Genomic DNA, 11,195 nt, shown 5'->3' with positions numbered 1-11,195 from the left:
GCAATTAGTCTAAGACGCGGTGTACACAAGTGGCCATATAAAGACCCGACCACCATGGTCCGCCCCAGGCATTGCCGCCGAGTTCGCGTCCCGAGAGTCAGCCGTCCTGCTATGGACAGCGAGTAGTCGCCGCAGCAGAGTAGCCAGCCATCCAAGTTCAGACGAAGCCACCACCGAAGCGCCACCAGTACCAGCCATTCGAAATGGCCAGCCTGCATCCCCCGAGCTTCGCCTATATGCGCGATGGGCGCAATCTCAGCCTGGCGGAGAGTGTGCCCGCCGAGATTATGCACATGGTGGATCCGTACTGGTACCAGTGGCCTCCCCTGGAGCCCATGTGGTTCGGCATCATTGGTTTCGTGATTGCCATTCTGGGCACCATGTCGCTGGCGGGCAACTTCATTGTGATGTTCATCTTCACCTCGTCGAAGGGACTTCGCACGCCGTCCAACATGTTTGTGGTCAATCTGGCCTTCTCCGACTTCATGATGATGTTCACCATGTTCCCGCCGGTGGTGCTGAATGGCTTCTATGGCACCTGGATCATGGGTCCCTTCCTGTGCGAGTTGTACGGCATGTTTGGCTCGCTCTTCGGATGCGTTTCCATTTGGTCGATGACACTGATTGCCTACGATCGGTACTGCGTGATCGTAAAGGGAATGGCCAGGAAACCACTGACGGCCACGGCGGCGGTGCTCCGGCTCATGGTCGTGTGGACCATCTGCGGAGCGTGGGCTCTGATGCCGCTCTTCGGCTGGAATCGTTATGTGCCCGAGGGCAACATGACCGCCTGCGGCACTGACTACTTCGCCAAGGACTGGTGGAACAGGTCCTACATCATCGTCTACTCCCTGTGGGTCTATCTCACGCCGCTGCTGACCATCATCTTCTCCTACTGGCACATCATGAAGGTATGACATCCCTTACTATTAATTATTCAAGGATTCTGTTGAGGATTGACTCTGGCCTTTCAGGCTGTCGCTGCCCATGAGAAGGCCATGCGGGAGCAGGCGAAGAAGATGAACGTGGCCTCCTTGCGGAACAGCGAGGCCGACAAGAGCAAGGCCATCGAGATCAAGCTGGCCAAGGTGGCACTGACCACCATATCGCTGTGGTTCTTCGCCTGGACCCCGTACACCATCATCAACTACGCGGGCATCTTCGAGTCGATGCACCTGAGTCCACTGAGCACCATCTGTGGCTCCGTCTTTGCCAAGGCCAATGCAGTGTGCAATCCCATTGTGTACGGATTGAGGTGGGTGCCACTACCTGTCTTCCTAACCACCTATCTATATGACCAATTTCTCGATGTATCTCCCGTCACAGCCACCCGAAGTACAAGCAGGTGCTCCGCGAGAAGATGCCGTGCCTGGCCTGCGGCAAGGACGATCTCACCTCGGACTCGAGGACACAGGCCACCGCCGAGATCAGCGAATCGCAGGCTTAGGCGATTCGGAGACGACGACGACTGCAGACGTAGGGAACTGACAGCTCTAGATCTACAAAAGACTCAACTATTTTGCAAATGGCACCTCAAGGAAAACCCAAAAAAAAGATGGCAATGAAAAATGTAAAAAAAATATAGTAAAAATATAACAGCAATTGATACAAAATCAAAATCACCCAGTTTATCAACTAGTCAAGTGCTTTATCAAGCACAGTGCCCCAAAGAAGTTTGTGCCTTTATTGGTGAGTAACATTTCAAGCATTTCAACCATTTGCCATAGCCATTGGATCACATAGTTCGTTAGTCGAAGTCGATGCCAGTTTCGGTGTCAGTACAAGTTGGGTCATCTGGGGAAGTCCTTAAGGGTAGTAGGTGTTCAGGCCGAGGTCCATCAAAGTGCCATTGTGGCGCCTTTCTCGCAACTCCTGGGTGAAGAGGGCACGTCCCTGCAGCAGTATGAAGTCGATGAGCCTCCTGTTCGAGCTTTGCCGCAGTGCATCCGGGTCGGATCGCTTGCGAAGGTAGTTAAAGCAGCATGTTCTGGAGGAGTCAAATGTATATCAGTTGGGAAACCCCAGTTTGGGAACTTTTTGTATATGTTAGCTTACCGAAAGTGCTTTGTGCCACATGCGCTGGCACACTCCTTGCCACAAGTGTCGCACTTTATGGCCTGCGAACTGGGGCACATCAACCAAATACCTTGACAACCGAAACATTTAGTTACAAAACCTAAGCAATGATTGCTCATAGTTGAAACTCACATAGCAAGATGATCTGGAAGTGAGCCAGCCAATGCATCGTTGTCTTAGTCATTGGTCGGCTTTTCTGCTCAGAATGCTGTGCCACTCATATGATCCTCGCTTGGTGTCCTGTTTCGTATCCCTGAGAAAGCGCAAATGAAAGGACCGAGTTGCCGGCTCCTGACTTTATATACTCGTCGGCTGCAGGACAGCAGCCCACTTTGAGATGCTGGCATTCAAAGTGGTCAATGAAGCATGTGGCGGATGAATAGCCAGGAGGAGGACTCCAGTGGCATGTGAACACGGAGCGCATATTAAGTAAGAGCACACAGACAATTGCAGCTTGCGCAACAAGTTTATGGGGTTATTTTGGGGTTGCTTGGGGCGGGGGTCGTCTGGCAGCCGCAAATCAAAGCAGCTGGACACAGGTTGTAAAACTTCTTAATCTAGCTGGCAAGTGGCAAGCTAAGCATATTAAAATTGTGAGCAAGAGTCTTCAAAGTGGCAGGAAGGAAGTGACTACTGATTTCCCTAGAATGAATACTGACGATATTGGGTATTGCGAATATACATAGTTTCTGCGGCTGTCAGCCTAATTATAATTCTTATTTCATCTTAATTTTTAGGTATGGCAATCTGCAGTAGTTTAGTCATCGCATTTCATTTTTATGCCGCAGGCGTATTTGTAACGGCCTTTTTTTTAAATTAAAACTTACGATATTCGACATTCAAAATATTTTCCAAAGTGTGGCAACTGCACGTTTCCATGCCAGTGTGACCGCTTTTAGTATTTTTCAGTATTTTCGGTGGACGTAAGAGACTGCCCACTCTGCGATTTGAGAATTGAAAAAACGTAAACATTAACTTAACTCCAGCTCTAGTCCTAAATAGCGATTGAATATGTGGGAGCCGCCACGATTGAGTGCATCTCTGCGCGCCAAGACGGAGCTGGAGGCCCGTAGCCGTCGCTTGAACGTCCTGCGGCAGGCGAGAACCACCGCTGCTGCGTCCACGACGACGAACAGCCAAAAGTGAGTAGCGATTTCACAACCTGTGAAATTTTGTTCAATCCCGCTCCTCTCCAGCCAGGAGGAGCAGACCATCGCGCGGCTACTGGCCCAGATGCCAACCGAAAAGCAGCCGGCCGCTAAGGTGCAGCTGCAGAAGCTGCGCAATCTGGTGCAGGAGTGCATGGGCTACGAGGAGCAGCCACAGGTGGTGGAGCACGCGGCGCTCTTCCTCTTCTGGCTGCTGCTGGATCAGCGGGTGCTCCTGGTGGCCACCACGCAGCGGCTGCACGGCATGTTCGGACAGACCTTCGATCGCAAGAAGAACCAAATCCACGACTGCGTCCAGGCCATCGGCGATCTGCTGGAGGATCACGAAAGATCCGCGCTCAAGCGGTGGCGACAGACGCATCACAAGGCGAATGGAGTGGGTCCGCTGTGGGGCGCCCATATACATGTCAAGTGCACGCCCTCCGAGTGGATGGACATCAGCCTGCTGACGGATCTAGCGCCGGATGCGCTACTCAAAAACCGCACTGTCAACAAGTTCTCTATGAAGCACAAAACCAAGGCCGCCCCAGCGGCGTCCACGAGCTCGGAAGCCGCCAAGTTGAGTCCGGAACTGCAGACTCTGCTTGAAATCTCCGAAAAGCTGGACGACGAGCACCTAATAAGCCGCGTGGGCGACATTCTCGGTTCCCAGCGCAGCAGTGAGGTGTTGCAGAATGAACTTATGGAAATTCTAGGATTTGATTACTTCGAATTGGTAGAAAAATTGCTTCAGGACCGGAACAAGATCGCTCGCCAACTAGATCAGTTCGCCACAAGATCCCGCCGTGTCATGGAGGTGAAACAGAAGCGCATCGAGACGGCTGCCAGTGGTGGAGCTGCAGAGCGGCGTCCCACCGTGGCCAGCGCCGTCGTAGTTCAGTCGGCGCAGGAGAAGCAGCTGGGCAAAATGCAGCGGAGGGAGGAGAAAAAACTGCAGCGCATCATGCGAAGCATTAAGGACGATGAGCTCGAGGATGATCCGAATTGTGCGGTTGCCGTTTCCGTTCAACAACTGCGCATGCAGCACCAGCGAAAGCTCTTGGAGGCCGCGCAGCGTGAGCCTCTGCTGTTCAGCACAAAGGCGGAGTTCAAACAGTCCAAACAGTACAGCCAGCCCATCCACTATCCCTATGTGTTCGACAGCCAGCTGCTGGCGAAACAGCACGCTGGCTTTATAGGTGGCAGCAGAATCACTCTGCCCGATAACGCGCAGCGCATAGATAACAAACAGTGGGAGGAGGTCAAGATCCCGGCGAGCGAGCCACCTCCGCTCTCTGTCGGCAACAGGCGCGTTCAAATCGAGGAATTGGACGACGTGGGTAGACTGGCCTTTGCCAACTGCAAGGAGCTGAATCGCATCCAGTCAGTGGTCTTTCCGGTTGCCTATCACAGCAACGAAAATATGCTGGTTTGCGCGCCCACGGGAGCCGGAAAGACCAACGTGGCGATGCTTTCCATTGTGCACACCATCCGTTGCCACCTGGAACAGGGAATCATCAACCGCGACGAATTCAAGATCGTCTACATCGCGCCCATGAAGGCATTGGCCGCGGAAATGGTTGATAACTTTTCCAAGCGCCTGAAATCTTTACAAATCGTTGTGCGTGAACTGACGGGTGATATACAGCTGACCAAGGCGGAAATGGCTGCCACTCAGATACTAGTCACCACGCCGGAGAAATGGGATGTGGTAACCAGGAAGGGTAAGAATAATATTCTTTTTTTTTGCCATATATGCTAACGATATTACTCTTCAGGCAGCGGCGACGTGGGTTTGATAAGCCTGGTAGAGCTACTCATCATTGATGAAGTGCATCTTTTGCACGGTGAGCGAGGTCCCGTTGTGGAGGCATTGGTGGCGCGCACCCTCCGCCTTGTTGAGTCCTCGCAGTCAATGATTCGCATCGTTGGCCTATCCGCAACCCTTCCAAATTACATCGATGTGGCACACTTCCTGCGGGTGAATCCTATGAAGGGCCTGTTTTATTTCGACTCGCGCTTCCGACCTGTTCCACTGGACACCAATTTTGTGGGCATCAAGTCGGTGAAGCCGCTGCAGCAGATCGCTGATATGGACCAGTGCTGTTACCAAAAGTGCGTTGAGATGGTGCAGGAAGGTCATCAGATTATGGTCTTTGTCCATGCCCGAAACGCCACGGTGCGCACGGCGAACGTGATTCGCGAACTGGCCCAGCAGAACAATACCAGTGCCCTGTTCCTTCCCAAGGATTCCGCTGCTCACGGGCTCGCAACGCGTTCGATACAGAGAAGTCGGAACAAGCAACTGGTGGAGCTGTTCTCCAGCGGCTTGGCCATGCACCATGCGGGAATGCTTCGCGCCGATCGTCAGATGGTTGAGAAGTACTTCGTCGAAGGACACATCTCGGTGCTGGTCTGCACGGCCACGCTTGCCTGGGGTGTCAATCTGCCGGCTCACGCTGTCATTATCCGAGGCACAGATATATACGATGCCAAGCATGGCAGCTTTGTGGACCTGGGCATACTCGATGTGCTGCAGATCTTTGGTCGCGCCGGTCGGCCACAGTTCGACAAGAGTGGAGTGGGTACCATCATCACCAGCTATGATAAGCTGAATCACTACCTGTCGCTGCTGACCAATCAATTCCCCATCGAGTCCAACTTCGTGAATTGCCTGGCCGACAATCTGAATGCGGAAATTGGTCTTGGCACAATTACCAATGTGGACGAAGCTATCGAGTGGCTCAGTTACACGTAAGTTGATACTGAACTTCATTAAATGGGTAATTTTTTAATGATCTCCATTTTATACAGGTACTTGTTTGTGCGCATGAGAATAAATCCTCATGTGTATGGTATCGAGTATTCGGAGCTAGAGAAGGATCCCACGCTGGAAGCTCGCCGCCGAGCTCTCATTATGTCCGCAGCGATGAGTCTGGACAAGGCTCGGATGATGCGGTTTAACCAGCGCACCATGGACATGAACATCACTGACTTAGGTCGCACTGCATCTTATTTCTACATTAAGTACGACACTGTGGAAACTTTTAACGAGCTGATGAAGCCATTTATGACCCAGGCTGAGATTTTGGCCATGATTTCCCAAGCGCAGGAGTTTCAGCAACTCAAGGTACGCGATGACGAGATGGAGGAATTGGACGAACTGAAAAGCGCCTATTGTAAGATAAAGCCATACGGAGGAAGTGAGAATGTACACGGCAAGGTAACGATTGATCTTATGCAATGCTTTTGCCAAGCTTAATTTGGTTTTGTTTTGCTAGGTGAACATTCTGATTCAGACATATCTTTCCAATGGCTACGTGAAGTCCTTTTCACTGAGCTCCGACATGTCATATATTACCACGAACATAGGAAGGATAAGCAGAGCGCTATTCTCCATTGTACTGCGGCAGAATAATGCAGTCCTGTCGGGAAACATGCTGCAGCTTTGCAAGATGTTTGAACGCCGCCAATGGGACTTTGATTGCCACCTAAGACAGTTCCCGGCCATTAACGCTGAGACCATCGACAAACTGGAACGACGCGGTCTGAGTGTCTATCGGCTGAGGGATATGGAGCATCGCGAGCTAAAGGAGTGGCTCCGCAGCAGTACCTACGCAGACCTGGTTATCCGGTCGGCGCACGAACTGCCCTTGTTGGATGTGGAAGCCAGTCTGCAGCCTATTACTCGAACGGTGCTGCGAATCAAGGTGGACATTTGGCCCAGTTTCACATGGAACGACCGGGTTCATGGAAAGACGTGCCAAAGCTTCTGGCTGTGGATTGAAGATCCAGAGTCGAACTACATTTACCACTCGGAGCTGTTTCAGGTCACCCGGAAGTTGGTGATGAGTGGCCAGTCGCAGCAGCTGGTAATGACCATACCTCTGAAGGAGCCACTGCCGCCACAATACTACATACGAGTGAGCAGCGATAACTGGCTGGGAAGTACTACATGCGTTCCATTATCATTTCAACATCTGGTACTGCCGGAACACCATCCGCCACTAACGGAGCTTCTGCCCCTCCGCCCACTACCAGTCAGCTGCCTCAAGAACGTTCTCTACGAATCCCTCTACAAATTCACGCACTTTAATCCCATTCAGACGCAGATCTTTCACTGCCTGTACCACACCGACAACAATGTGCTCTTAGGCGCTCCCACTGGCAGTGGTAAGACCATTGTGGCGGAGATAGCCATCTTCAGGGCACTTAACCAGAATCCCAAGTGCAAAGTGGTGTATATCGCTCCACTTAAAGCGTTGGTAAAAGAACGCATAGCGGATTGGGAGCAACGCTTCCAGCGCTCCTCTCTGGGCCTCAAGGTTGTTGAGCTGACGGGCGACGTAACTCCCGACATTCAGGCCATCCGAGAGTCTCAACTAATCGTTACCACGCCGGAGAAGTGGGACGGCATCAGTCGGTCTTGGCAGACCCGCGAATACGTACAGCACGTGTCCCTTATCGTCATCGATGAGATCCACCTGCTGGGAGAGGATCGAGGACCGGTCATCGAGGTGATTGTATCGCGAACAAACTTTATCAGTTCCCATACCGGTCGGGCTATCCGAATCGTGGGATTGTCCACGGCACTGGCCAACGCTCAGGATCTGGCCAACTGGCTGGGCATCAAAAAGATGGGACTGTACAACTTCAAGCCCTCGGTGCGTCCAGTGCCTCTGCAGGTGCACATCAATGGCTTCCCAGGAAAGCACTACTGCCCTCGCATGGCAACAATGAACCGGCCCACGTTCCAGGCTATTCGCACCTACTCCCCCTGTGAGCCCACAATCGTCTTTGTGTCCTCGCGTCGGCAGACACGTCTCACGGCGCTGGACCTGATTACCTTTGTGGCCGGCGAATCCAATCCCAAGCAGTTCCTGCACATGGCCGAAGACGAAATTGAGTTGATCTTGCAGAATATTCGTGAACAGAACCTTAAATTCTGCTTAGCTTTCGGCATTGGTCTACATCACGCCGGTTTGCAGGAACAGGATCGAAAGTGTGTTGAGGAGCTGTTCCTCAATAGGAAGATCCAGGTCCTGGTGGCCACAGCCACACTGGCGTGGGGCGTTAACTTGCCAGCTCATCTGGTGGTGATCAAAGGTACCGAATACTTTGACGGAAAGGTGAAGAAGTACGTGGACATGCCCATTACCGATGTGCTGCAGATGATGGGTCGAGCCGGCCGGCCGCAGTTCGACAATGAAGGTGTGGCCGTCGTTCTGGTGCACGACGAAAAGAAGAATTTCTACAAAAAGTTTTTGTACGATCCATTCCCAGTAGAGTCCAGTCTGCTGGGAGTGCTACCGGAGCACATAAACGCTGAAATCGTTGCCGGAACTGTTCAGTCAAAGCAGGCCGCTCTGGATTATCTCACGTGGACGTACTTCTTCAGGAGATTACTCCGAAACCCGTCGTATTACCAGCTGCAGGACATAGAACCGGAAAATGTAAATAAGTTTATGTCTAACCTGGTTGAGCGCGTGGTCTATGAACTTTCTGCCGCTGCCTGTCTGGTGGAGCGTGATGGATGTCTGGTGCCAACCTTTTTGGGACGAATAAGTTCCTATTACTACCTGTCGTACCGCACAATGCAGCATTTCCTGGAGGACCTGCAGCCGGGCATGAGCACCAAGAAAGTTCTCCTCGCCATCGCCGATTCCTACGAATTTGATCAACTGCCTGTCCGGCACAACGAGGATAAGCACAATGAGCAGATGGCTGAAGTAAGCCGCTTTAGACCGCCGTCATCGTCTTGGGATTCTTCGTACACCAAGACTTTCCTGCTACTCCAGGCCCACTTTGCACGGCAGTCCCTTCCGAATTCGGATTACCTAACAGACACAAAGTCGGCTCTGGACAACGCCACTCGAGTGATGCAAGCCATGGTGGACTACACAGCGGAGCGGGGTTGGCTCTCAACCACTCTGGTTGTGCAGCAACTGATGCAGAGCGTCATTCAGGCCCGATGGTTCGACGGCAGTGAGTTCCTAACGTTGCCAGGAGTGAACGAGGACAATCTCGATGCCTTTTTGAAGATACCACACGATGACTATGACTATTTAACGCTGCCCGTGCTGAAGGAGCTGTGCAAACACGAGTACGAAGTACTGGCGAAGCCACTGCGAGATGCCTTCGAGGAGCACGAGATCGAACAGATGTATAAGGTACGCTTCGTATTAACTAAATTACTGAACGATATTCAAATGACACTTTAAACATTTCCAGGTAATCAAAGACTTGCCCGAGATAGCACTTCAAATATTCGTAGAGGGTCGGCATATGGAGAATGAGTATGCGAAGCGTCCGCTCTCACTTTCTCATGACACGAGGGGCGAATGGATGTCACTGCATGCCAATGAGGACTACGTTCTCATAGTAAACTTACAGCGGCTTAATGTCAGTGGACAGAGAAGAGGTGGTGGACAAAGCTACGCGGTGCACTGCCCCAAGTATCCCAAGCCCAAGAATGAAGCGTGGTTCCTGACCCTGGGCTCCCAGGCCAACGACGAGCTCCTCGCCATGAAGCGGGTATCCATTCGCGGACAGCGCTGCACCAACCGCATTTCGTTCCAGGCAACTCCGCGACTTGGACGTCTACAGCTCACGCTTTATTTAATGTCCGACTGCCTCCTGGGCTTTGACCAGCAGTACGACCTGCAATTCGAGATCATTGATGCAAAAGAAGCCTGAGGGCCCTCCTAGAGATTAAATCTAACGTGTACCGTAGCATTCTGTAGAGTTGAGGCTTAACTTTTAGTTAATGAAGTTCATATGGCCTATGAACGTTTTCCACAATCACTGTTATCACCTAGAGTTTGTAGTAAAACTGAACTTGCGTATTTATTGTGTGATCCTCCAAGACATGTATAACATTTTTATCATTAGTAACTTGCTTCGAGACGAAGCTCCTTTGTTAGCCAACCATGTAGAACCTACATGCATGAATCATTTTCTATGAATTTATGAAGTAACTATTTTTATTGTGTAAAGTTAATAAAATTTGTATTGAAAGCGAAGATGTTTTTCAATTTAGCTACCAAAATGCAGTTCAATCTTCGACGTGATCAATTTAAAAAACCTATTTACATAGCCATACCTATCGACATGTTAACTACATTTGTTCTACATGGCACAGTGGCGCCACCTGACGTTCACTTGTATAATGATGAAAATTATTCATAGTGCGTGTCAAAAAGTAAACGTACCAAGAGATATCATTAAAAAAACTTTTATTAGTATTAATTGATTTAAATATTTCTAAGTTGGGTGACGACAGAGTCAGCTAAGACAGTTAATAATGATAAAATATAAAAATAAAACAGGTTAAACAGCTTTAATAATTAGTTGTTAAGACCGAAATAGGCGTTTTAAATATTCGCAATATTCCAGCCAGAAACGTTTTTCGCTGCGAAAATATGTAAACGACCCACCTCATCCGAATGTATTGTTACGTGCGGCGTCTTTTAATGGCGGGTTTAATCCGAGTCCTGCCCATTTCTGGACGCTCCTGCCCTCCTGCCCCACACATGGCGCTGAGAAATGAAAGCATATTCAAGTGATTAATGCAGATGGCCACCACATCGGGCAAATGCGGATCCGCTGGTCCCCGGGGAGTCCCCGACTATGATAAGGAGCTGGCCTCCTCCCACAGCAGTCGAGTAATTAAACTTGATTAATTGTCTAGTCAGCATGAAGGTAAAAATCGGCGTAGCCAAGATAAACGAAACGGAAATGGAAATTAATTAATATGAGGCTAAGTAAAACAAAAAGAAATAATGAACAAGTTTACTTTGGCAATAAACAAAGGAACATTCAATGATCCAATCGATGGGCTCGAGTGCCATGTTGGTTCCCCAATTCGCACAATACTCGTATCCAATTTAATTTCCACCTGCACACTTCTTACATTCCTCTGTGCAGTGCTCCGCCTTCGAATCGCAAAGTCGAAATTCCATAATCAGCAAA

The 11,195-nt window shown here is 50.5% G+C and overlaps 3 protein-coding genes across 3 annotated transcripts; 2 read left to right on the top strand and 1 right to left on the bottom strand.

The window, feature by feature from the left end:
• Positions 1 to 63: 63 nt before the first annotated feature.
• LOC117145870 (opsin Rh6) lies at positions 64 to 1,591 on the top strand. The gene is made up of 3 exons (XM_033311692.1): positions 64 to 911; positions 975 to 1,255; positions 1,327 to 1,591. The coding sequence occupies exons 1-3, from the start codon at positions 204 to 206 to the stop codon at positions 1,445 to 1,447; spliced, it is 1,110 nt and encodes a 369-aa protein (XP_033167583.1). The 5' UTR covers positions 64 to 203; the 3' UTR covers positions 1,448 to 1,591.
• A 60-nt stretch (positions 1,592 to 1,651) lies between these two features.
• LOC117145872 (trissin) lies at positions 1,652 to 2,351 on the bottom strand. The gene is made up of 3 exons (XM_033311696.1): positions 2,209 to 2,351; positions 2,056 to 2,146; positions 1,652 to 1,987 (listed from the first exon to the last, which is right to left on the bottom strand). Exons 1-3 carry the CDS (start codon positions 2,258 to 2,260, stop codon positions 1,807 to 1,809), a joined length of 324 nt encoding a protein of 107 aa, XP_033167587.1. The 5' UTR covers positions 2,261 to 2,351; the 3' UTR covers positions 1,652 to 1,806.
• A 664-nt stretch (positions 2,352 to 3,015) lies between these two features.
• On the top strand, positions 3,016 to 10,262 carry LOC117145865 (activating signal cointegrator 1 complex subunit 3). The gene is made up of 6 exons (XM_033311685.1): positions 3,016 to 3,218; positions 3,273 to 4,948; positions 5,003 to 5,978; positions 6,039 to 6,447; positions 6,506 to 9,394; positions 9,456 to 10,262. The coding sequence occupies exons 1-6, from the start codon at positions 3,088 to 3,090 to the stop codon at positions 9,918 to 9,920; spliced, it is 6,546 nt and encodes a 2,181-aa protein (XP_033167576.1). The 5' UTR covers positions 3,016 to 3,087; the 3' UTR covers positions 9,921 to 10,262.
• Positions 10,263 to 11,195: the final 933 nt, after the last annotated feature.

This window comes from Drosophila mauritiana, chromosome 3R, assembly GCF_004382145.1.
Source record: "Drosophila mauritiana strain mau12 chromosome 3R, ASM438214v1, whole genome shotgun sequence".
In the NCBI taxonomy this organism is placed as follows: Eukaryota; Metazoa; Arthropoda; class Insecta; order Diptera; family Drosophilidae; genus Drosophila; species Drosophila mauritiana.
Note: the sequence above shows the minus strand (reverse complement) of the source record. Positions and strands in the feature narration are given on the sequence as shown.

Bases quoted from the DNA above. Each gene is read 5' to 3' on its own strand.
- LOC117145865 (XM_033311685.1), top strand. From the start codon at position 3,088: ATGTGGGAGCCGCCACGATTGAGTGCATCTCTGCGCGCCAAGACGGAG. The intron at 4,949-5,002 runs GTAAGAATAATA...ATTACTCTTCAG, and splicing joins GGATGTGGTAACCAGGAAGG to GCAGCGGCGACGTGGGTTTG. The intron at 6,448-6,505 runs GTAACGATTGAT...TTGTTTTGCTAG, and splicing joins GTGAGAATGTACACGGCAAG to GTGAACATTCTGATTCAGAC.
- LOC117145870 (XM_033311692.1), top strand. From the start codon at position 204: ATGGCCAGCCTGCATCCCCCGAGCTTCGCCTATATGCGCGATGGGCGC. The intron at 912-974 runs GTATGACATCCC...CTGGCCTTTCAG, and splicing joins CCTACTGGCACATCATGAAG to GCTGTCGCTGCCCATGAGAA. The intron at 1,256-1,326 runs GTGGGTGCCACT...CTCCCGTCACAG, and splicing joins CCCATTGTGTACGGATTGAG to CCACCCGAAGTACAAGCAGG.
- LOC117145872 (XM_033311696.1), bottom strand. From the start codon at position 2,260: ATGACTAAGACAACGATGCATTGGCTGGCTCACTTCCAGATCATCTTG. The intron at 2,147-2,208 runs GTGAGTTTCAAC...TCGGTTGTCAAG, and splicing joins CTTCCAGATCATCTTGCTAT to GTATTTGGTTGATGTGCCCC. The intron at 1,988-2,055 runs GTAAGCTAACAT...TGACTCCTCCAG, and splicing joins TGTGGCACAAAGCACTTTCG to AACATGCTGCTTTAACTACC.